The following is a 26,011-nucleotide window of genomic DNA, read 5'->3' as shown; positions in this document are numbered from 1 at the left end:
ATGTTGCAGAGCTCCATGCCTCTCTAAAGATTCTGTCTGCTCTGCTGTCCAGTGCTGCCATTACCACAGCCATAGTTGTGGCTTGGAAGCCTACCCAGAGCAAAAAATCGAAGATCAAGCATCCACCACTGACAAAGTGAATAAGTAAACAGTCCTATGATATCAGTGTCATCCTCTCTGACATTTCCAATGAGTCTTCGCTTTTAGAGCTAATGGATCTTAATTTTGGACCGGGGCAATCACCCCACCCAAAGTCTGAGCATCCTCCCATTATGGACTCCCCTCCACAGCAGAAAGACAGTATAAAAGTACTACTCCCATGATAGATGGCTCCCATCCTACATTGGAATGTTAATGGGTTCAGGACACATGTTGAGCAACTGAAACCCCTAGCATAGGAAAACCACTTGTGCTTGTGTTTGCAAGAAATGCATTTTAAAGCATCTGATGCCCCTGTACTATGCAGCTATATGCACTAACAGAAAGATGACCTGACTCAGGAAAAGGCATAGGGAGGGGTAGTTGTGTTTGTCAATAATATGCACTACTCCTTTGCTCTTTCCCTAGTTATTGGTGTGCAAGCAGCTGCAGTTGAAATTCATGCATGTCAGAGGATCACTGTTTGTTCATTGTATTTAACTCCACAAGATGCAATAGGCTCTTGTAGATCTTATGGAACAACTCCCCTGACCATTTATCCTAATGGGGACTTCAAGACCGATCATGTCTTGTGGGGCTTGACCTCTACTTGCCCTTGGGATTGGGCTTTGGAGAACCTCATAATGTCTCATGAGCTGTGCATCCTCAACACAGGTACTCCCAGTCATTTCTGTGCTGCTTCTGGGTCATTCTCAGGCATTTACCTCTCTTTCTGCTCAGCAGCCCTCATGGACTCTGTTCAGTGGAAAGTCACTGATGACCTTAATTCCAGTGACCATTTCCCACTCCATATGCACTTACGATGGGGTGTTATCTGAACAGAATCCACCAAAATGGATGGCCAGCAGGGCTAATTGGATACTGCTCCACCAGCTTGCTATGTTTGAACATTGCATCGGTGTAAAGGAACACTGCAGTGGTGTCCAGGAATGGGTGTACCACATCACATGAGTGATCCGTCATGCTGCTGAATTATCCATTCAAAGTTGTCAGGTCATCTTAGGAGGCAACCTGTCCCTTAGTGGACTGATGAGTGCCATTCAGCTATCAGGGCAGGTGTGCAGCTATTTGGCACTTTAAATGTAGTCCAAAAGCAAACAATCTCATAACCTTTAGAATCGTGAGAGCCGAGGCTCAATGTGTAATTAAGGAGAGATACTATAGGAATCCATCCAGAGGATTTCCAGTAAACATGGTAGGTTACTAATAGGTGCAGTGCTGAAACAGGGGTGTCTCCAAACAATGCCTGAGACATTGTTCTGACACTGGCATAGCATTTTGCAGCAACTATTGCTGATGCTAGCCAGGAACTGGCGTTTTGACACTACCATGTGACTGCAGAGAGGGGCAAGCTGGACTTCAGATCACACATTTCTAAGTCATACAACTGCCCTTTTAAAGTTTGAGAACTGGAATCTAAACTGTCTGAGGCTCCTGATACTGTGTCCAGTCAAGACCAAATCCAATACAGCATGCTTCAACATTTGCCAGCAGAATCAAAGGAACTCCTCCTTGAATGTTTTAATCTTATATGACAGACATGCAACTTTCCCATCTTGTGGAGAGAGGATATTCTGATACCTCTCCTGAACCCAGGAAAGGGTCATACATGTCCCAGTAGTTACCGTAATATCGCATTAATGAGCTGCATAAGAAAGATCCTGGAGTGAATGGTTAACCAACATTTTATCTGGTTGTTAGAGACCAGACAACTCCTTAGCTGCTTTCAGTGCAGATCCTGGAGATTTTGGTCCACTGTCAACAACCTGACCCTACTAGTGGCAGCCATTCAGCAGGCTTTCCTGTGTAAACATCAGTGTCTTGCTGTTTTCTTTGATATCAGTAAGGTGTATGACACTACTTGGAAACACAGCGTTCTCATGCAACTCCAATGATGGGGCTTTCATGGCTACCTCCCCATCTTCATACAGTCCTTCCTGTCTAAGCACTTTTTTAGGTCCCAAGTTGGTGATGTTCTGTCAGATCATTTTGAGTAGAAGAATAATGTAGCTCAGGGCAGTGTTTCAAGTTTTACCCTGTTTGCCATGGCCACAAACAGTATCTCAGCTACTGTAAGGAGTACTTTACAGCACTCCTTATTTGTAGACAATTTTGCAGTTTTCTGTTTCTCCTCCAGTTTTGGAACAGTGATCTGTCAATCGCAACTTATAGTGTGGGAGTTGGAGGAGTGGGCTGCGAAGACAGGTTTTCAGTTTTCTGCAGATAAGCATGTGTGCTTGTTTGTTTTAATCATTCTCATCATATTTTTGATTCACCTGATTTGCATTTGAGAGACACCATTCTACATTTTAAAGACTCAGTGAGGTTTCTGGGCTTCATTTTCAACTTCAAACTGTCATGGTTACCACACCTGAGAGACCTGAAAGCCAGAACAAGGCACTGAATATCATACAGCCTTGGCCACAGGTCTTTGGGAGGATACAGGGTGTGTCTGCTCCAGTTTTGTAGGGCTTTTGTGCATTCACACCCAGACACTTCAAACATGAAGATGAGATGAGGTCCTTCTTACTTGTATACACATAGCTTCTTGCTCCGGCACAATGACGCTCCAATGTGCGGTGCTTGTTGCATGCGGATCACTGTGGCCACACATTACTAGACTGTGTTTTATTTTTGAACCAGGGGGCTGCAGCAGCCCTCTATTTTAAGTGACATTGAAACAAATGTGGCAAAACTTTTAAGGATTTGTGATTTGTCCAACTTGTTTCCAAAAATTTTAGGGAAATGTTCTCATTGTGTTAACAGGGCTGACTGGCCACTCATGTTTTTTGTAAGTGGTCTGCTGGTCACATATCCTTGGCTTGTTGTTTTACCTCTTCTGTCAGTTTACTTCTGCTTTAATCCCTGGTGCAGTATCTTTCACTCTTTTTCCCTTTGTCTTAAAGCTTGTGAGACGGAGTGATTGTGTGAGTGAATGTGAGTGCAGTGGGAGTGAGTGCGTGGAGTTATATTGTAGGTTTCAATCTTACTGTGTGCAACAATTTTCAATGTTAGCACTTTAATTCACATTTGTGTCATGGTGCCGATAAACTTGCCACTGAGTGCCCATAAAGTCAAAACACACACACACACACACACACACACACACACACATATTTATGAGACTGGTGGTATTTTTTTCTGCAATTTTAAGATATGATCTTAAGTTTTTCACCATTTCTTACCATCACAACTTATTTTCTATTTACCTAAATAGCTACACAGATCACTTACCTTCAACAGAGTGTCATTTTCCAGAGGGGTAGGAAAATATACTCCTTGACTTGAACCAAATAATCCTTCAGCAAATTTTTCTGCACTTGCTTGGGTTCTCTGGGTATTGGTGTAGCGAAACTAGTGGCAAACAAATTATAGTAAGTAACTGTTATTCAGTGAGATTACCGCTAGTCAAAAAGTATGCATATTTTTATTTTACCAGAAGACATAATAATATTAAAATAGTGCACTTTTATCAACCTTGCTATGCAAACATTTTATATTGTTACACAGTAAGGCGACATAGTTTCTGAGATTCACAGCATTTGGTGTATTTGCACAAACTACTAAATACAGCACCAAGGAGTTTAACAATAACAGAAAATGGACCATACTTATTAATTTGATCATAGTTGAGTATCACTCTTAAGAATAAGTATCTCCAAAACTAAGGCATTTCTGAAGAAGAGAAATTTGCTAACATCGAATAGGTATCTGAGTGTTTGGAAGTCTTTTCTGAAAGTTTTTGTATGGGGTCTGTGGAAGTGACACATGACCAAAAACATTTTTGACTACAGGTTTTTGAAATGTGGTGCTTTGGAAGAATGCTGAAGATTAGCTGGGTAGATCACATACCTGATGAAAAAGTATGTGGCATAGAGCACCATAAATATCAATATTTGTTCAGTGCGTAAGTGTGCTATCTTTGAGGAGAGGGCTTTGGGCAGGATGTTGGACGCTAACGGCAGATAGCCTCCAGACTTGTATCTGTGTAGAAGCTAAGTGTGAATAAATCTGTATCTGAGAGAATTCTAGTTGTTTACCTACAACTATTCCATATTACCTCACTGGTGACCCTGTTTTTTGTGTAATACACGTCCGAGTTACCGCCCGAAGGTTATTTATGCGCCTACCGCATCGGGTTTCTCCACGATCGCGAGGGCCTTTGTTCAGCTCCAGACAATGGCCTTTCAGCACTCACCGCCGCCCGGATTTCAGCAACATCTCTCCAGTACTCCTGCCATCGTAGTGGACATGCCGCGAGAATCTTCGGAATCCTTCAGCCAGAACATGCAGTGGAATTCATCAAGTGCCGCCAGTTTCTTCCAACCGCCAACAGTCGTGGACTCTGGCTTTGTTAGCCTAGACCTTCCCACGTGTTCTCCACAGAGTGTTGGTCGGAACATTCCTACTCCTGTGTCGAACACACAACTCAATACAGTTTGTGGCATCAAGCAAGGTTTTGCTACTTTGGAAAATCCAGTAGTAAATTCAAACTCAAATCAGTTCCCGCCATGTGTTTATCCTCCCGCACCGACTAGTCAACAGGTGTTCAATGCTCGCCAAACACGAAATATCACACTGAGTGTGCATCCTAGTGGACGTGTGTGGGATCCTTGTGTTGCTTCTAATCAAGTCAACAATTCTGTGCTGGACAGCAATTACTCCGACACCTACAACCAGCCCCACCACTCATGGTCAAGTGAATACTGTGTGCATAATGGACATTCACCGGCGTACTTAAGTACTTGTGGCTTCTCTCCGAGCTACTGCGTCAATGAGAATGCACATTTTGACTACGATCCTCACACTGTTTGAGTGTCCGTCGCTTCTCAGCCGACCCAACTCCCCCCCCCCCCCCACCCCCCGGAGTCAAGTGAATTTCGCGATTCCCGCATTACGGGACGCCAATAATTCGGACCCGCTATCTTCTGCATGCTCTACTTCCGTCCGAAGTAATAGGCGCACCTCCGCAGTGACTGCAGTGCCGAATCTGCCGAAACAACCAGACTTCAAACCCGCTCACCCGGAGTTCTGGTTTAATCTGGTTGAGCAAACATTCAATGTCTGTGATTTGGACGACGACGCAAGCTTCGCCTGCCTCATGAACCATCTTCACGACCGCGTCGATTTAATTTATGATCTGGTCAAAGCACCCCCCCTAGCAGGGAAGTATGATGTGGCGAAACAGACAATACTGGAGTGCATCTCTAAAACCAGGAGAGAAAATGTGCGACAGCTCATCTACGAAGAGCGTCTCGGCGACAGGTCTCCATCCCAGCTGTGGCGGTGCATCCGTCTTCTCGTCCATGAGCAAGTTATGCCTGATGACACACTCACAGAAATCTGTACTGAAAAGCTGCCTTTGCCTGTCCAGACTGCAATCTCTGCATATGAAGATAGGCCAGTAAATGAACGTTTACGCACCGCCAACAGAGCATACTCCGCCAGGCAACGTGAGCTCCGTGCACTGCATTCTGGACGTGACCACACTAAGATGCTTTCTGATGCCACACCCTTGTCTGGTGCTGCTAATAACAAGTTTGTTAAACTAGCCGCCCTGCCTGCACCTTCAACTCCCTGCAAAGACAGTGATCAGCCTCTGTGGAAGACTCTGGGGCACATACTCCGTCATCTAGCAACTACCCACAGGAGCACAGGCCCGCCCAACCTTACTGTTTCTTCCACGCGAGATTCGGGGAGCAAGCTCACAAATGCCAGTCACCGTGTTCTTACCCAAACTCCAACCGCAGGTAGGCTATGGTGCCACCTCCTGCGATGTAAACAACGGGCACCATCCCACGTTGCAGTCCGTTTCGGACAACAATAGTAAGTGTGGTCGAGTCTATGTTCGCGATTTACGATCAGGTGTATGTTTTCTGGTACACACTGGCACAGACGTCTCTTTGCTGCCGATTCGCCTAGCAACCAATAAAGTGCAACCACACAAAACAGTACTTCGTGCAGTGAACTTGTCTACTCTACAGTGTTCGGGTTCCACTTTGTATACAGTGAAACTTTCGCCCGAGTGCAAGCTGGAGTGGCCGTTATAGTGTCAACAATTGAAGAACCTATTCTCGGAATTGATTTCCTCAAGCACTATCAGTTGTCACTAGATTTTGTGCAAAATACTGTGTTTTACCCCCCCTCCCCCCCTTAACAAACATATTCCTTTAGCTCCGCCGAGTGAGAGTTCGGCTAACACCAAACATGTGTGCTGCGCTAAGAAGTGTGTAAATCTATCCTTGGAGCTGCAATCTTGGACAAACAAGTGGCTAGTGGAGTGCGCCAAGTCTTCGAAGTTGCAGATGGAATGTACAGAAATGCTGCTGCATCTCCGCAACATACACCACGAGTTGGCCTCCACACGACAACGCCTCGTGGCGCTACAAGGAGACCACAAGGTCAGTCCATGCCAATCTGGTGTTCCCGTGCCCGCGCACATTAACGACAATGTTGTGAACTCTGTAAACTGTGTCAGCAACCCCTTTTGTAATGACAGTGTATACCTGAGTGCTCATGCTCCTTGCGTTCCGAATGGACAATTAACTTCCCAAGCTCGTGGCAATGAACTACGGCCATCTGCTGTTCGGCCACACCCACTTGTGCCTACAGCACTCATAGCGGCATGGCCCACTACCAAGAACCAGTGTATCAACCCATGTTAACACACGTGCGGCCTTTACGCAGCCTACGAGCGGTTGGCACACCTGTACTTCCGTGCCCTCAGCGCCACAGCGTTGCCCGTCCGCCACTGCCCGCTCCGCTTCATGGACATCTGACTGTCATGCTGCGCCATGTATTGCAGTAGTCACGAATGGCACAGTTCATTGGCTTACGTCTAACTGATGGGCCGCCCATATCGCAACACCCACGCCGCCTCAAGCCCTAATTTATGAAAATTGCAAAAGAACAATTGGATGATCTATTACAAAAGGGAATAATTGAACCTTCTTCCGGTTGCTGGGCTAGTCCTATCCTGTTTGACCAACAGAAAGATGGTACTTGGCGTATGGTCGGAGACTATAGGCGTTTAAATGCCCGCACCATCATTGATAAATATCCGGTCCCGCACATTGCAGACTTCAATCATGCGCTCGCAGGTGCAAAGTACTTCTCTGTTTTGGACTGTAAGCATGCATTTCATCAGATTCCTATGGCTCTGGAGGATATTGAAAAGACTGCAATAACCACTCCCTGTTCCAACACAAATTTATGCCGTTTGGGTTGAAAAACGCCCCCCAAACGTGGCAGCGTTTCATCAATCAAACTTTATCCCATCTAGACTTTTGTTTCGTATACATGGACAACATATTGGTTTTTGCTTCTACTTTGGAACAGAGTGAGGAGCGTGTTCAAGTCGTGACAGATATTTTAGCAGCCACTGATATTGAACTGAACAATAAAAAGACTCAATTGCACCAGTTATCCGTCACATTCCTAAGTTATGTTGTGTCATCGGACGGTCTGACACCACCACAGGACAAGATCAAGCCTGTTCTCAAGATGCTATGCCCTCAGACCTATAGGGAATTATGCAGGTTCATCAGAACAGTTAATTATTACCAAAAACATTTGCCAGCCGCTTCTGCGGTGCAGGCTCCTCTCACAGATGCTCTCGCTGGCCCACAAACTTCTGGCACCCGCCAGGTACCATGGACACCAGACATGGACAAGGCATTTAACGAACTAAAACAGCTGTTGGCCTCCACTGTCACTATTGCTCACCCATGTGCAGACGCCACAATGTTTATCACTACTGACGCTAGTGACAATGCTGTCGGCGCAGTACTGAGTCAGGCATACAACGATGTTACGACCTCCCTGCAGTTTTTCTCAAAAAAGCTAAACAACACGCAGAAGAAATACTCAGCATTTGACAGAGAATTACTTGCAGTTTATGAGGCCATAAGACACTTCAGAACTGATGTTGAGGGACGAGATATCTATGTGCTCACTGACCACAAGCCGTTGGTTCCTGCCATAAAAAATCCTGTGGCTGATCCGCCCCCACGACGCTTTCGTCACATCGATTACATCTTGCAATTTACAAATGACATTCGCTACATCCAAGGAGTGGACAATGTGGTTACTGATTTTCTCTTGCGTGTTGGTGCTGTCACAACCTTAATGGACTTAACAGACCTACCTCGGTTGCAATCGGCAGACCCCGATACCATGCAGTTAATTTCGGACCACAGCTCCTCTCTCCATCCGGTATGCCCTACTTTCCCTGGCATATCTGACTTAGTGTGGTGTGATGAATCGACTGGTACATTGCGGCCATTCATTCCTTAGCCCCTTCAATGCCAGGTCTCTGACAAACTACACACATTAGCACATCTCGGTGTCAAAGCTTCCACCCGTCTGGTAGCTGAACGGTTTGTCTGGAGAGACATGCGCTGCGACTGTCAGTCTTGGGCAAGGGCATGCATGTTGTGTCAACAGAACAAAGTTTCCAGGCACACTTCCCCACCCCTTGGCTGTTTTGCCCAACCGCCAGGCCGGTTTCACCATGTTCATGTTGACCTCGTAGGCCCTTTGCCCCCCTCCGAGGGTTTCCGTTACTTGTTTACAGCTATTGACAGGATGACTCGGTGGGCTGAGGCTGTGCTTATTCTGAACATTACCTCTGAGACAGTAAGTCAAGCATTCTTAGATTCATGGATCTCTAGATTTGGCTCACCTGTTTACCTCACCACTGACCAGGGGCGACAATTCGAGTCTTCAGTTTTCTCTGACTTATGTAAAATGTGTGGTATTGTCAAAATTCATACTTCTGCGTACCACCCCCAAAGCAATGGGCTTGTTGAGTGATGGCATCGCACCTTAAAGTCTGCCCTGGGTTGCCATGACTCACTATGGACAGAAGCACTGCCCTTCGTGCTTCTTGGCCTTCGTGTGACTTTCAAGGAAGACCTCAAGGGTTCCGTAGCCGAGTTTGTGTATGGCCAATCACTGGTTTTGCCTGCAGAATTAGTCACTACCACCCCACTTCCATGGCCCTCTGAACTCCCTTCACTTCTCGAGCGGGTGCGCTTGCACTGCAGCAAAATTCAGCCGCCACCTCCGGCTGCTCATACACCTCCGCACGTGTACGTACCGCGCATCTAGACTCTTGTGAGTACGTGTTTCTCAGAGATGACTCAGTCAAAGCCCCGCTTCAGTCGCCCTACACAGGTCCTTACAAGGTCGTCAAATGCTCTGAGAATAACATGGATCTCCTCATAAAAGACTCTGTAACCACGGTCTCACTCAACCGAGTGAAACCAGCTTTCATTGAGCCTCAGGTGAACCTCCCTGTTTCTGCGCCTATTTCTCCCACTCCTGCTTTGAGCGGCCATCCATATTCCATGCATTCGGGTATTGATTCTCCACAGCATGCTTCTCTGCCGAGCACTGCTCCTTCTCTGCGTCCATCTAATTCGAGTGGCCAATCTTTTTGGGGATTCACTCCTCACAGCCCTCGCACTCGAACTGCCAACCACTCGGATTCTACCATTGTGTTACCATCTTCGTGTGACAGCTCTTTGTCACGCCGTTCAATCCACGCTGGCTCCTCGTTGCCTTCGGTCATGCTCCCTCGTCTGTCAGCTGATCGCCCCAGGTTGTCTCCTGCGCAGTCCAGTGCACCTGCCACCCCCCCTCTTAGCAGATGCTTCCCCCTGCCATGGCTTTCCCACACCTCCCTGCCTCCCTACCATTGCTCATACAGGTGCCACCCAAGAATTCACAACACATGTACACCCTGATGACATACATAAATTATCTGTTGTCGTAGAAGGTGATATGGTGTGTGTGGCAATGTTGAGGGAGGAAGTGCAGAATCTCGTGTGGTGCACTGCTTTAAATTGAGCAGAAGTGTTGTGTGTGGCAATTTGCGTGCCTTTGTTAGGCCTTCTGGCAAGATGATTCTCCACCTGCCGGCTGACAAAGTGCTACACCTCCACGCCAGGACGGGACATCATCTTCAGTCGCCGGCGTCGCTTCCTGACTTCGCCGTTGACGTACCGGATTTCACCCCCCGGTCTCCTACCAGTCGATTGCTTCCGCCTGACGCAGAAGAACTGTACGTTACCTTCCTAACGTCTCAACCCCCCCCCCCCCCCCTCATTCACAGGTACATACTCCATACTGTGCGGGGGGGGGGGGGGGGGGGGGGGCTATGTGACGTAGAGCACCATAAATATTGATATTTGTTCAGTGCGTAAGTGCGCTATCTTTGAGGAGAGGGCTTTGGGCAGGATGTTGGACGCTAACGGCAGTTAGCCTCCGGACTTGTATCTGTGTAAAAGCTAAGTGTGAATAAATCTGTATCTGAGAGAATTCTAGTTGTTTACCTACAACTATTCCATATTCCCTCAAGTACTGAATAGAATTGGAGAGAAAGGAAGTTTGTGGCACAATCTGACTGCAAGAATGGACTGGGTGATAGGACATGTTCTGAGACATCAAGGGATTATCAATTTAGTTCTGGAGGGAAGTGTGGAGATGAAAATTGTAGAGGCAGACCAAGAAATGAGTACAGTAAGTAGATTAAGAAAGATGTATGTTGCAGTAGTTATTCAGAAACAAAGAGGCTTGCACAGGATAGAGTAGCATGGAGAGCTGCATCAAATCAGAATTCAGGCTGAAAACCACAACAACAACCAACAGCAGACAAAGGGGAAAATTAGTGCTGGTGTTTGGAAGCAGAGCTACCTGCATTTCACAAAATGGAGAAAAGAGTTGAGGAAATGAATCTGCTCTGAGATTAAGAAGCTAGTTAGTTAGTTAGTTACTTTCATGTTTCATGTATCATTTTGCATGATAAATTGTCATGATGTGGAACAAGTCATTTTACATTCAGTATCCAAGTTAATTTGTACATATTTGTGCTCTAAACACCACCATATTATTATTATCATTATTTCCCCTGATATGAAAACAAGATATATAGATTGAGTTAGCAATTCCTACCCATCACCTTTTACACATTACAAACATAGAAATTCTTCTATGGAATAGAAGGAGTTGTCAAGGAGGAACTTTTTCAATTTATTTTCAAATTTTACCTTGCTGTCTGTTAGACATTTTATATCATTGGGTAACTGGTCAAAAATTTTTGTTGCAGCATTGTGCACTGCTTTCCGTGCTAAAGACAACCTTAATGTTGATTAGTTAGTTAGTTACTTTCATGTTCCATGGATCATTTTGCACTATAAATTGTCATGACGTGGAATGAGTCATTTTACATTCATATTGCAAAATAATTTGCACATCTATTTGTACTCTAAACATCACCATATTATTATTTTTTTTTTCCCCTGAAATCGAAACAAGATATACAGATTGAGTTAGCAATTCCAATCACGACCTTTTACACATTACAAACATAGAAATTCTTCTACAGAATAGAAGGAGTTGTCCAGGAGAAGCTTTTTCAATTTATTTTCAAATTTTACCTTGCTGTCTGTTAGACATTTTATATCACTGGGTAAGTGGTCGAAAATTTTTATTGCAGCACTGTGCATCCCTTTCCGTACTAAAGACAACCCCAATGTTGAGTAATGAATGTCATTTTTTTCCTCTAGTATTGTAATTATGTACCTCATTGTTCCCTTTGAACTGTAGTGGATTATTTACAACAAACTTCATGATGGAATAAATATACTGAGAAGCAGTAGTCATAATGCCTAACTCCTTAAACAGATGTTCACAAGATGATTATGAATGAGCACCACATATTATTATTACAGCACATTTTCGCAATGGAGACCTTCTTTCTTAAACATTATTCCATATGACATTACTGAATGAAAATAAGTAAAATAGTCAACTTACTGATTATTCTCTCCCCAAAATTCGCTATGATTCTAAGTGCAAATGTGGCTGAACTAAGTTGTTTTAGGAGATCCAAAAAGTGTTTTTTTTTTCTATTTTAAATTCTCATCAATATGGACACCTAAGAGTTTTGAAGTTTCCACCCTGTGTATTATTTCATCACCTTGTTAAAACTAATCACTGGTACAGTACCACTAGAGGTGCAGAACTTAATATGATGTGCCTTCGTGAATTCACAGAAAACAAGTCAATGATACTTTTGAGAACTTTTTTCACCATTTCTTTTATTTCTGTATGTATACTGGTAGTGATTACAATACTGGTGTCATCTGAAAAAATAACCAATTCTGCTTGTTGTACATTAGATGGTAGATCATTTACATATATGAGAAACAGTAGTGGACTTAAGATTGAGCCTTGGGGAACCCCATATATGATTTCTCCCCAGTCAGAATAATCTCCCTGGATTCTGTTGGTTGAATTACTACTAAGTACAGCTTTCTGCATTCTTTTGGTCAGATATGACATGATCCATTGGTTGGCTATACCATCAATCATAGAGAACGGACTACATACATTATTGCATATATTTTTCCTACAAAAGCTTTATGGAATACCATCAATATCATACAGACTGTAATCACCTGGGAAAATTTATGGTTATTGGGGATAGCCACAGATATGGAAATGTTTCTTGTTTAAATGAAGCACTGGCTATGAGAGCAAGAGCTTTTGTGAAGCTTTGCATTTCCCTATCAGAAATATATTAGCCTGCTCATATGGTGGAAACAAGTAAGTTGTCATGATGTTAGCATTACACTGTTTGATGGTTCCCTTTATGAATACATGAATGAAGCATGAGTGGTGTGCCAAGAAAGTTTGTTCTGGTTATAAATATCACTTAACCAGGGCAACAGAACTGCAAAAAAGTAAAGATGCCCATAGCCACGACATAGAAATAAATTTGATATGATTTCATGATTAGAATGAACTTTACAAATAATGTCATCTAAATGAGTCATAATTCACAATTCCCAAAAAGTGTTGTTGCAGAGAAGTGTTTCAAGCATAACAGTTCAATTATTTAAAGCTTAACTTATCATGTGAAACAAAAGAGAAATAAAAATTCCTTCAAAAATAAATATAAATAATTTCTTATTGAACATCTCTTTTACTCTATAAAAAAATTTATTGAATTTTGAATCATAGCACTTGTAAATTATGCTTATAAATGGAGACTCAAACTATTTTAAGTTCACACAGCTTAAACAGTGTTATTAACCATTACTAATTTATGACTGTAATTTACGAATTGAAATTAAAACTGTTGGAAATTTAATATTCACATTGAATTGGTAATGAAACATTATTTGGGTTATAAAGAAGGATTTTGAGTAATATATCTCTCATCTCAGGGGACAACAGCTAGCTGAAGCTCTAGCAAAGAATGTGATTCATGTTTTTAAGGTCTGGGTGATATTCAGTGAAGAGAGGAGAACCAATTAGTGGTTGGTTCACAGTGGAAATATGTTTCTTAGACTAGATGCTGACTCAGTTTTTCAGACAGACCAAAGGAGAGGCACAAAGAAATGCATGGGATGTAGCTGCAAGTTTACAGGCCTAGAGTCAGTTTCATAAAAAGAAAGAAAGGAGGGAGGGCAGGGGCATGACAGCATGTTCATCATTCAAGAACCACCAGCAGGTGTCCATAGTGTGTGCTGTGTCAAACTATGCTTTATATTACAGATTATCTGGTGCAAACTGTGAATGATCAAAAGAACATTGTAGTAGAGGGACCAACCGAATGACAAAGTGGAGTTGTTTAGACATCGATCTCATTTTCAAGAGGATGGAGCTTTCTCTGTCTGGCTATCCTGATTTAGATTTCCATGATTTTCCCAAATTATTTCAGCCAACTGCTGGAATGGTTCCCTCTGCTAGGCCATCACTGACCACTTATTCTGTTCTTGTAAAACATACTGATATATTTTATATGTATGTATATTTTGAGCTCTTTATTTTCATTGTATTATGATGTTGTTGTGGTCTTCCATTGAAAGAATGGTTTGATGCATCTCACCATGATACTCTGTCTTGTGCAGACCTCTCCATCTCCATATAAGTACAGGAAACTACATTCATTTGAAACTGTTTACTGTATTTCTCTCTTGGTCACCTCTACAATTTTTAAACATCCCCCCCCCCCCTCCCCTCCAATAGCAAATTAATGATTCCTTGAGGTCATAGAATTTGTCATATAGACCAATCTCTTCTTTTAGTCAAGTTGTGCCATAAATTTCTTTTCTTCTTAATTCTGTTCAGCATCTCCTCATTAATAACATGATCTAGCCATACAATTTTCAGCAGTCTCCTGTAGCAACACATTTTAAAAGCTTTTATTCTCTCCTTATATGCAGTGCTTATTGTCCACATTTCACTTTCATATAAGGCTGCACTCCAGACAAATTTAATACTTAAATTTATATTCAGTGTTGATGCATTCCTCCTCTCCAGCAATGCTTTTCTTGTTGCTGACAGGCTACATTTTATATCTTCTCTATTTAGGTCATCATCAGTTATTTTACTGTCCACATAACAAAAGATATTGACTACTTTTAGTGTCTCATTTCCTAATCTAATTTCCTCAGCATCACCTGATTTAATTTAAACTACATTCCACCACCCTTGTTTTGTTTTTGAGGATGTTCTTCTTATATTCTCCTTTCAAGTAACTGTCCACTGCTTTCAACTGTTCTTCCAAATCCTTTGCTCCTCTGACAGGATTACAATGGTATTGGCAAACCTCAATTTCTTTTTCTTTCTACTCTTTGCACTCTAATACTTTCTCCAAATTTTTATTTTGTTTCCTTTACTGCTTACTCAATTCTCAGACTGAACAGCATCAGAGACAGACTACAGCCCTGTCTCACTTCCTTTCCAGCCTCTGTTTCCCTTTCATGCCCTCTGAATCTTGTAACTGCTGTCTGGTTTCTGTATAAGTTGTAAATAACCTTTAGCTCCTTTCTACATCTACATCTACATCCATACTCTGCAAGCCACCTGACAGTGTGTGGCGGAGGGTACCTTGAGTACCTCTATCAGTTCTCCCTTCTATTCCAGTCTCATACTGTTCATGGAAAGAAGGATTGTCGGTATGCCTCTGTGTGGGCTCTAATCTCTCTGATTTTATTCTCATGGTCTCTTTGCGAGATATACGTAGGAGGGAGAAATATACTGCTTGACTCCTCGGTGAAGGTATGTTCTTGAAACTTCAACAAAAGCTCATACCAAGCTACTGAGCATCTCTCCTGCAGAGTCTTCCACTGGAGTTTGTCTATCATCTCTGCAACGCTTTCACGATTACTAAATGATCCTGTAACGAAGCGCGCTGTTCTCTGTTGGATCTTCTCTATCTCTTCTAACAACCATATCTGGTACGGATCCCAACCTGCTGAGCAGTGTTCAAGCAGTGGGTGAACAAGCGCACTGTAACCTACTTCCTTTGTTTTTGGATTGCATTTCCTTAGGATTCTTCCAATGAATCTCAGTCTGGCATCTGCTTTACCGATGATCAACTTGATATGATAATTCCATTTTAAATCACTCCTAATGCATACTCCCAGATAATTTATGGAATTAACTGCTTCCAGTTGCTGACCCGCTATATTGTAGCTAAATGATAAGGGTTCTTTCTTTCTATATATTTGCAGCACATTACACTTGTCTACATTGAGATTCAATTGCCATTCCCTGCACCATGCGTCAATTCGCTGCATATCCTCCTGCATTTCAGTACAATTTTCCATTGTTACAACCTCTTGATATACCACAGCATCATCCGCAAAAAGCCTCAGTGAACTTCTGATGTCACCCACAAGGTCATTTATGTATATTGTGAATAGCAATGGTCCTACGACACTCCCCTGCGGCACACCTGAAATCACTCTTACTTCGGAAGACTTCTCTCCATTGAGAATGACATGCTGCATTCTGTTACCTAGGAACTCTTCAATCCAATCACACAATTGGTCTGATAGTCCATATGCTCTTACTTTATCCATTAAACGACTGTGGGGAACAGTATCGAACACCTTGCGGAAGTCAAGAAATATGGCATCTACCCTTGAACCCATGTCTGTGGCCCTCTGAGTCTCGTGGACGAATAGCGCGAGCTGGGTTTCACATGACCGTCTTTTTCAAAACCCATGCTGATTCCTACAGAGTAGATTTCTAGTCTCGAGAAAAGTCATTATACTCAAACATAATACGTGTTCCAAAATTCTGCAACTGATCGGCATTAGAGATATAGGTCTATAGTTCTGCACATCTGTTCGTCGTCCCTTCTTGAAAATGGGGATGACCTGTGCCCTTTTCCAATCCTTTGGAATGCTACGCTCTTCTTGAGACCTACGGTACACCGCTGCAAGAAGGGGGGCAAGTTCCTTCACATACTCTGTGTAAAATCGAACTGGTATCCTATCAGGTCCAGCGGCCTTTCCTCTTTTGAGCAATTTTAATTGCTTTTGGCAGGCAACAATTTGTGCATAACCAGCACACTGTCTGTACTTGGGGCCAGTTTTTGTGTGCCACCCTGTATTAGTTAAATGAGCTATATAGATGAAAAATATTGCACACACCAAATTAAGTGTATCATTCTAGCAAATATATTACAAATTGTACAAACTTTCTAAAAATCACAAAGTAAAACAAAATCTATCTCTTACTGTTAGTGGCAGCTGCTGCACATTGATTTTATCATGATGTATAGCAAAGTAAGCTTCTTATTTGCTCCTATTAAATTATTAACAGTTTATGAGTCATTAGTAGAAACAAAAATAAAAATTGTGTTAATTAAGTGCTGAGAACACATTCCTTTACAAGAGGTGTGTTCTTATTATGATTTTACTTTTCTTTTCCTTGGTATGAGTGTAGCAAGTCCATTGATAATGTCACGGAAGTCAAATTTAGCAGCTGCGTCATATTCTATCAACAAAATAGCTAAACTGGATTGTTTGCTTCACCTATATTTGACCTTAATTTTCTGAAACTGCATTGAAATTGTCGTAAATAATAATAAGATACAGAGCTCTCATTTAACTCTTTTCCTGACAGGAACTGAAAGTGAGGAACAGGAACTGAAAGAGAGTTATATGTGAGATCTGTTTCTCATTTCACTTATTATTCTATCAAATATTTTGAAGCAGTGTAGCTTAGACAATTTCTCTCCAGTCCTCAGTTGGGAGAAACCAGAGAAAATAAGAAGCCTTCAGTTTAACAGCATAATATTTACTTCAAGACACGATGAGCGACCTTGAGTTCCTACAATATTGTAGCGAAACTGCAGCAAAAACTCCATTGTTGAACATGAGCTAGTTGGGTAGGCAGCAGCTATAAGAACAAAATACACTGTTGACATATAGCCCAAGTAATGCAAGTTTGTTAGCAGTCATTCTTTTACATGCTGCTTGGATGAAATGACACTGTGACAATGGCATTGGTTTTCAGTCTCATGTCGAGGCAGATTTCTTGCACAGGCAGAAGATTGGCACATGGGGTAACAGAGCTCATGTGTCTCTCCCAGTTAACTCTTAAATTGTCTTTCTCTCTTTCCTTTAACTTGTCAGTCTTTGCACCCGCTCTATGCCTGTGCCCTTGGTGAAAGTTTAACTTGCCAGGGCCTTGGCACAGCCCCGATGGTAGCCCATATTTTTATTTGCATCACTTTGTGCATCTACTTGTAGTCACTGTCACATGACTTACTGCATTTCTTCTCCCCCCCCCCTCTCCCCCTCCCCATGATGCCCCCCCCCCCCCCACACACACATATATACTGCCACTCATCAATGGGAAATGTCTGAAATAGCTAGCGGACCATCTCTCAGTAGTGTTCCATAGTCTGGAGCTGTGTTGAAGCTCATATATTCTTACAGTGATTTTAAAATGAATAAAGTAGACTGTTTGCTAAATATGCCCTTCAATTTATTAATTATGGAAGAGAAATTATAAATCAAGCTGTTAGGCACAGGGAAACCAAACACAATATTCATAAATCCATCATACAAATATGGATTGAGGAACAGTGGCCAGCTGAACTGCGTCCTTTTTTTTCTTTTCTTTTTTTCTTTTTTCTTTTTTTTTTTTTTTTTAAAAAAAGCAGTATAACATAAATTAAGGTTATACGAGTAACACTTCAGAATATTTCTGTTATAAAGTTCGACTTTTTATCTGGGCCCACCAATGAAAATGAGCCCCAGCTAACACTGCTATCCATAGAAGCATACCCCCATTCTTAGTTTCTTATTCATTATTAGACTTCCTCCTACTTGATTTGGTATTTGTAGCTCCTTACTAACCTGACCTGAAGTCCTTTTCCTGTTGCCACTTAATTTCACTAGCTCCCACTATATCTAACTTTAAATTTTCTAACCTACCTATCTAATTAAGGAACCTAATATTCTGCATTCTGATCTGTGGAATGTGTTGAAAAAATTTGGTTAAAAACTTGTGTGTAGTTTTTCAAGACTGATCCAATGTCTCTTCTGGATTGTGTGGTTCTGGATTTATAGTACTAAGTAAATAAATGAATACTGAGTAATATTTCATAATTATCAAACTACATATGAAGATACTAATGCAATGGGAAAACCATTACACAAACAAAATTGGTTTCAGTTAAACAGCCCCCCCCCCCTCCCCTTCTCTCTCTCTTAAAAAAAATTGATTCTGTTTTATCCTTACAAAAAGGAATACTTATAAACACAATGCATTTATGTTAAATGTTTCTTCTTTTAGCAATGACAAGCAGTATTGATATTTATTATTTTATTTTAGTTAATTACAGTAAAATAAAATAATACATGCTACTTGCATTTTTTTTAACACAATCATTTCTATGGCCTGTCTCTGGAGAAAATATTAAGACTTCTGATTTTCTGCTTTTTCACTTTCATTTATTTTGCTCATTACTATTATGAAAAAAGTGTCGTGTTGAAACACTGGAATACTATTGTCCCAATTACTTACCTCATATAAATCTTGCCTGTAGCCTTCACTAAAAAGGGATGGATAACGGTTTTTGAAACGTTGTGCCATCAGTCTCATATCATCCTCTCCTTGCTTTGTAAGAACATCTCCCATGTCAGCAGTGAATTTAAGTGTCCAGTTTCGGAGATTATCTAGATCCTTGTCACAGAGGTCACCTTCTGCAAGACAAATGGTTAAAATTCATGCATTCCAATCACTAGCTTCTTTACATTTATCTAGTTTTCTATAAAATGAGTAGTGCTAAGTGATAAATTTCCTTTTTGTATAAAAAATAGAACTGTTAACATTGTATGCACTTACAGCTAATCTTATTTATATTACAGGCTCCTACCAAAATCTATATAAAATAATATGTGATTCTAAACCGACCCCCCCCCCCCCTCCACACACACACACACACACACACACACACACACACACACACATACACACACACACACACACACACACACACACACACACACACACACACACAACGAAGAGGAAAGAAAGAGAGAGACTCTCTCATTACTGTGGCCTCACTGGCACAGTTGTTATCTTACAAAAGTTAAAATATGGAAAAGCCAAGGGGAAGTGGTAGTAAAGTGCTAGCAAGATGGAAGGACAATGGGGAAAGAAGTATGAATATGGGACCAGCAAACATTAGCCCAGGTACTCACACAGTTAATGGATTGCTTCCACAGGTCCAGTGATGTTATTATTTCCATTTTATACACAATATTTTGATTATCAACCTAGTCTTCAGATGCTGTAAGTGCACAACTGGTCGGAGACCAGGCAGCGAGTACATATACAAGCATAACTTGCAGCACCTGAAGAAGATAACTGGTCGCTTGTGTAAGTGTTTTGCATAAAATGGAAATAATAACTTGGCTGAACAACTGGAAGCACACCCATCATGCTGAAGAAACCTGAGAGATTGCTGACACATGTACATGAGGCCAGGGCTGGTGCTGTGGATGGTCAGGGGGAAGGTGGGGGAAGTGGGGTAAAAGTACTCTGGCCCACTACCACAAACCACTTTGCAGCTAAGAAATATACATGCATCTTATTTTGAGTCTGAGCCATTTCCCTCTCTGCACCTTCTCAATGCTATTCATAAGTGCAATTTTAATGAACCATGCTATTTCCAAATATAATGATAGCCTTACAGATATTGTGCACTTTGCCTGTTACTGTTGCCCAAGCAGAGTGGTTATTCAGATTTCTGACAAGAGTTAATAATGAATTGTTTGAGAACTACAGAGGGGCAAGAATGACTTGTTGGGTTAGCTCTGATCATAACAGAGTCAGAGCTAGCCCACTTATTAGATTATACTGGGATTACAGAAGAATTCATATCTAAGAAAGTTAGAAAGAAAGTATAATTTTGTAAAGCATAAAATTTAGGTAAATACTGAACATTAAAAAAGTTTGTTAAAACATGTTTTGTTTGATTTTTTTTACAATATATTTTTTCTGGCTTAATCCAAAAAAAAAAACAAAGTTTAAAATAAACAGTTTTGGGGAGGGACCTAAGAATGCTTATTCGAGGCTTGATTATCCTATCATGTACGATGGTACTCAGGAGAATTGTTGGGGAGTGGAGCTGCAGGACAGGGGAAGACCGCTAAGAAAATAGTGTGGATGAGGGTCTATGGATCTATATCCAGTGTGTGCTTTGAGATGTGACAGTACTCATGATATTGAATAAAAAACTTCACATGGACTTATGCCCTATTCCGAATGGTTTCCAAGATAGAACACATTTAATATTCATTGTTATTTATATTCTGAGCTATCAAAGATTGCTACTGCTTAGAATGTCCACAGTAGTGTGGAGCAAGTTGAGACAAACAGTTTGATATGGGACACTTGCCGTCTATTAAGTTGGGGAAACTACCTCAAATTGGCCTACAAAAACTACATAAGACGCAGCACATGCATGCCGTGTGAGCTTTTCAATATTCTCACATTCTCTTTGCATAAACTGTTAGTTCTAGAGCAAAAATGACTAGGACTTTCTTCATAGAAAATTTAATGTAGTTTGATTTTGCACTGTGGCATATTTTTGCTGGAGAGTGTGGTTTTCGAGTTATTCAGGAAAAATGTACAAAAGTGATATTAAATGTGTTCTATCTCGGAAACCATTTGAAATAGGGCATATGTCCATATGAAGTTTTTTGTTCAGTATCACGAGTACTATCACCCCTTAAAGCCTGCACCTTTCCTCCTGACTCACTCTGTATGTGTCTGCTGTGAGAACTATGGGGAGTTATGAATCTGTTGAGATAGAAAGGTGGGGAAAGAAAGGGGGTTAGGATGGGAATAACATTTGATCAAGAGCAATGATTAGCACAGATAGTGTCAGGAGGTCTGAATGTAATGGTTATGAAGCTACACCACAACTTGAGTAACATCATTTCTGCTACATATCATATGTTACATGAATCCCTGCCAGTTTCAATAGCCACTTCTATAAATGTTGCAATGAAGGAATCCTCATAGGTTTAGCTTCCACTCAGATAGAAATTTTCACAGTAAGTATGCGGTTCTAATTGAAAGAAGAGGTGAAGGATATAATGGACAGGTATTCTTCCACTAAACACATAGTAACTGCTAAATTGTTACATAGACCCCACTACTTGATTCCCTAATTAATTGCCTTTTAAGGTTAGAAGGATTCTGTCCATTCCCCAACTTTCCTTCTTTGTGAATAAAAAAATTTCTCCTAGGAGATATGAACCACATTAAAAAATATACTAAATAATTAATTAATCAATTCAGGAGTAGATTTCTTATGATGGTTAAAGAGATTTGTTCTTATTACAATTCTTAACTGAGCAGTTTCATCAAGCAAGAAAAGGAAAAATGAAAACTTTCACAATTTGCCTTCTTGTATCCATGCTCTAAAGCAGCAGGCATAAAATTTTCAAATAGTTTTCAATAGTTACTGGCTATTTTTATTTTGAGATACTGTGTCCATAAGTACAACAGATATGTGATAGGATCATTGACTTGCTGATCTATAATGGCACTAACTGTGTGGCCTACCAGTGACACTGTAACATTGTGCTTCACTTTTGGGAATAATTTGAAATCCAGCACAGTGACAGTTTGACAAGTCATGTTTGCAGGAGTGGACCTATTGATGAATGCAACCATTTTTCTATACAGTTCTCATGCTACTGGGACATTGTTACACTGGAAATGATGTTCCTGAGTGTCAGGGGAATTACATTTTTCACACTTGGCTGAAATGAGCAGGTTAACGCCAACAAGATGCTGGTTAATTGGGAACATGTTATTCACTAATTTATACTACAATGCAGAAGCATCTGTTGTCATTTTTTTCCAATTCACTGTGGATAGCTGGGATAGCAACTAGTGTACTGGAGGTCATCATAGCAGGTTAGCATAGAGCCTTGAGCCATGGTGTGTCAATCCATAGCTGTATGTAGGACATAGCTTCTATTGAGGAAGTACTCTTTAACAAACAACAGCTGATATGGAATGTCAGCTACTATTACAGGGGCTTGCTTGGAGTGTGGCCAGTATGTGCTCAGTAGTGTTGCTGTCAATCTATTTGGGCTGCTGGGCTGTATGGAGGCTGTGTGGTGCACCACCAGAGCTGTGCACTTACGTTTAAGAACTACAAGTCCATGACCACTGAGTGACTTCTCCAATATGCAGGTGGCTGTTCCTACTTTGTGCCTCCACAGCAACCAATAAGTTATTTGTGAGACTGATCTACTCATGTGTTTTGGCACACTTAGCAATTGTGCAATATACCAGGCCTTGGAGAGAATGAAAGTGTTTATTAGGGTCACTTTCTGGTTGAGATTAAGCTGACAAGAGGGCTGACTTCTGCAGAGACCTTATGGTAACAAGGTATTTCATCAAATTTCCTGTCTTCATTTGTTGCAGGCATCCGAGTCCTAGGATCTTACATTCTCACAGAACACAGTGCCATTGTCAGTAGCATAGGCTACACACTTGATTGTAGCATTGTGTATCCATATAGCATTAACAGTGTGGACTATAACCCTCAGCATGGGTCTACTGTAATTACATACAAAACACAGACCTATCAAACAGACCGAATTATTGGAATGGTTTTGTTTCCCAACCACCGATCATCACCACTGACCTGGCTCCTGTAAGAAAGTCTTGAATAATGTCAGGGGACTGAGGGCTGAATGCATGTTATCTATCACACATAATAAATAGGTGTGGTTTATGTGGTCAAAAACATGTGCAAAGTTAGCTGACAATATTCCTGCCAAAAGTCTGTTAAGTGTGGGTGAGACTAAGTCTCTATAAGCAGAGGCTGTGTGAAAAAAATTTCTTTGAGTCACTTCAAATGCCTGGTCATACTGATTACTTTGTCCATAACTAGTTACATCTTCCATGTGAAACACCTTGCAGTGATTTTATAATCTGAATTCAACAGGGTTATGGGTCTGAAGTCTTGGATATGGCATGTTACCTGCATCTTAGGGATGAGCACGATTCTCCCATCAAGAAATTTGAATGGAACTGCAATACCATCAATTTCTATGACTTTCCATAAAACCTGATAGAACTATTGGGGGTCTATCAGGTCCTGGAGACTTCCCTTTTGAACATGTCTTCAACGCAGATTCCGTGCCCCATGTCGACAGAATCATATATGGTTCATCAAGCAAGGTGTGTGGCAGTTTTGGTGCCTTAAATATTGCAGAAAAAGGTGTTACAGTCATCTGTGTTATACATGACATTCTGTGTCCTCTCAGAGAGCAACATGCTTCCTTTGCACCAGTCGGTTTTTGCCCACCTGGTGGTAAGCTGTATGTTCCTTGCCATCCAAGTCACACAGAGGATGGCTCCAAACCAAAATACCTTCTGCCTTTTCATTGTGGAAATGAAGGACATTGTTCTTAATTTTATTTAGATGCTGGCAAAGGTTTCCATTGTTCCTTTCAGGAGTATTGAGAGCATCTTTTAGTTGTTGCTGATAAAAATCTAGCGTGCATTGTTTTCAAAGGATTCCTTGTGATTGTAGTATTTTTCAGTTGTGGCTTTGTGAGATCTGTCCACCATTTAAGACTTGAGCTTCCACGTGGATTGCACTTGCAAACGGAAACCAGCTGCAGCAAGATGTTGCTTACTGAGCTACCAATAATAGGAAGCAGTCACCTGACTAACACCCTGCAGGTGGATGGCGCATTCCAAGCCACAGCAATCACTAAATGCCAATGTGAGTACTTTGACACCTTGTAGACTGTCAGTAAGATGTTTAGAGACACAAATTCGATCTATTCTGCTGGCACCACTATTATGTATATGAGTGAACTGCATAGAGATCGGATAAAAATGACTCCACGTGTCCCATAATTCTTTGGTAGCTATGAGGTCCACGATTTCTGGACATTTCATAGGCATAGCGTATTGATCCACTGCAACTGTGACACAATTAAAATTGCCACCAATATCTGTGTGGTGGATCCTGGCAAAGAAGGGGCAGAGTTCGTGGTTGAAAAAAGCAGACCTTGCTCAACTTTTGTCATTACCAGAGAGTGAATAAATGTTAATAAACTGCACCCCCTCCCCCCCCCCCTTTCCCTCCCATATAACACTCAGTAATCCTGAATTTTTTTGGGCACAAAAGTGTCTTTAGATAAAATGTCTGTGCTACAGTTAGTGTTGGAATCAATATTGTGAATTACCTTATAGTCAGTTACGTTATTAAAAATTATGGAAATCACTTCCTAAGGAAGACTGACATCAAAATTGCCATACTTTACAAAATCAGTTAAAAACAGAATCTTATGGAATGCTGATATGCAGGGTGGGGCAAATAAAAGTGGCCCAGATGAATGGATACAATTGGATGTGAATGTATGCATATAAGTATACCCCGAGACATGCACACCACATGTACACCTGCCAAGAGATCCACTCCACTTCAGAGTGTAGTGAGTGGAGGAGTGCAAAGGGGACAATAGTATTCACAGTGGAGGCAGGTGTTCATTGTGAAAAGATATGTGACAATGAATCTGCGAAGACAGTGTGAAAAAACATTCCGAAACATTCTTGCATACAAGAAAATGTGGCTGCAGTTCACCAGAAAATGCTTCAGAGTCCCACCAAATCAACCTGACACCTGTTGCAAGAGACCATCATATCGTGTTGATCATTCGGATGAATAATCCTCCAGACACTTTCATTTCCCCACCCACACATAGTGTTTATGTTTAATGTTAAGACAGGAAACACTCCCATCTGCCTATTTTTGTTAGAAATTTAGGAGCCTATAGAACAAAATAAGGTGATATTGCAGATGATGGTGGTTATTCTTTGCCATTGCTTCAATGACATAAAACCGAATGAGGTGGCGCAGTGGTTAGCACACTGGACTCACATTCAGGAGGATGACAGTTCAAACTCGTGTCCGGCTATCCTGATTTAGGTTTTCCGTGGTTATCCCAAAATCACTTCAAGCAAATGCCAGAATGGTTCCTTTGAAAGAGCACAGCTGATTTCCTTCCCCATCCTTCCCTAATCTGATGGGACCAATGACCTCTCTGTTTGGTCTCCTCCTCCAAATCAACCAACCAACCAATGACATAAAGCTTAAGTTGTTAGGTGCTGCATATACTAAATGGACACTAGTTGAAGCATGCCTCAAAGCGTGACAAATAAATATGATCAGCTTATTTCCGACCATTTTCGTGAACAGAATATGAAATTAAATACTTTTGCATTGTCAGTATTTTAAGAAATGTGAACTGTTCCACAATCACTAGACAAGGGAGATGACATTTTGCTAAGTATTGTTCTTTTCTTTGTATTAATGATGTTGAGACAAAGGAGAGGACAGTTTTTTAAACTGGAATTTAATTATTCATAACACAATCAAAACAGACAAATTTACATGCGACCATACATTACTAAGAATGTTTTTCTTTTTTTGTGGGCATTCAGAAGGACAGGTTGTTTACTGAGGTCCTGCTCCATGTTCTCCCAC

The 26,011-nt window shown here is 41.4% G+C and overlaps 1 protein-coding gene across 2 annotated transcripts in view; it reads right to left on the bottom strand.

Annotated features, from left to right (window-relative positions):
* Positions 1-26,011, bottom strand: part of LOC126162535 (multiple inositol polyphosphate phosphatase 1) — a 264,549-nt gene that overhangs the window by 43,881 nt on the left and 194,657 nt on the right. For both annotated transcript variants that reach the window (XM_049919108.1, XM_049919109.1), the window contains exons 4-5: positions 19,003-19,181; positions 3,394-3,513 (exon numbers count right to left, since the gene is read on the bottom strand). In XM_049919108.1, the coding sequence (XP_049775065.1) occupies positions 3,394-3,513; positions 19,003-19,181 (299 nt within the window). The remainder of the gene's footprint in view (positions 1-3,393; positions 3,514-19,002; positions 19,182-26,011) is intronic.

Source organism: Schistocerca cancellata, chromosome 2 (genome assembly GCF_023864275.1).
Source record: "Schistocerca cancellata isolate TAMUIC-IGC-003103 chromosome 2, iqSchCanc2.1, whole genome shotgun sequence".
Lineage (NCBI taxonomy): Eukaryota > Metazoa > Arthropoda > Insecta > Orthoptera > Acrididae > Schistocerca > Schistocerca cancellata.
Note: the sequence above shows the minus strand (reverse complement) of the source record. Positions and strands in the feature narration are given on the sequence as shown.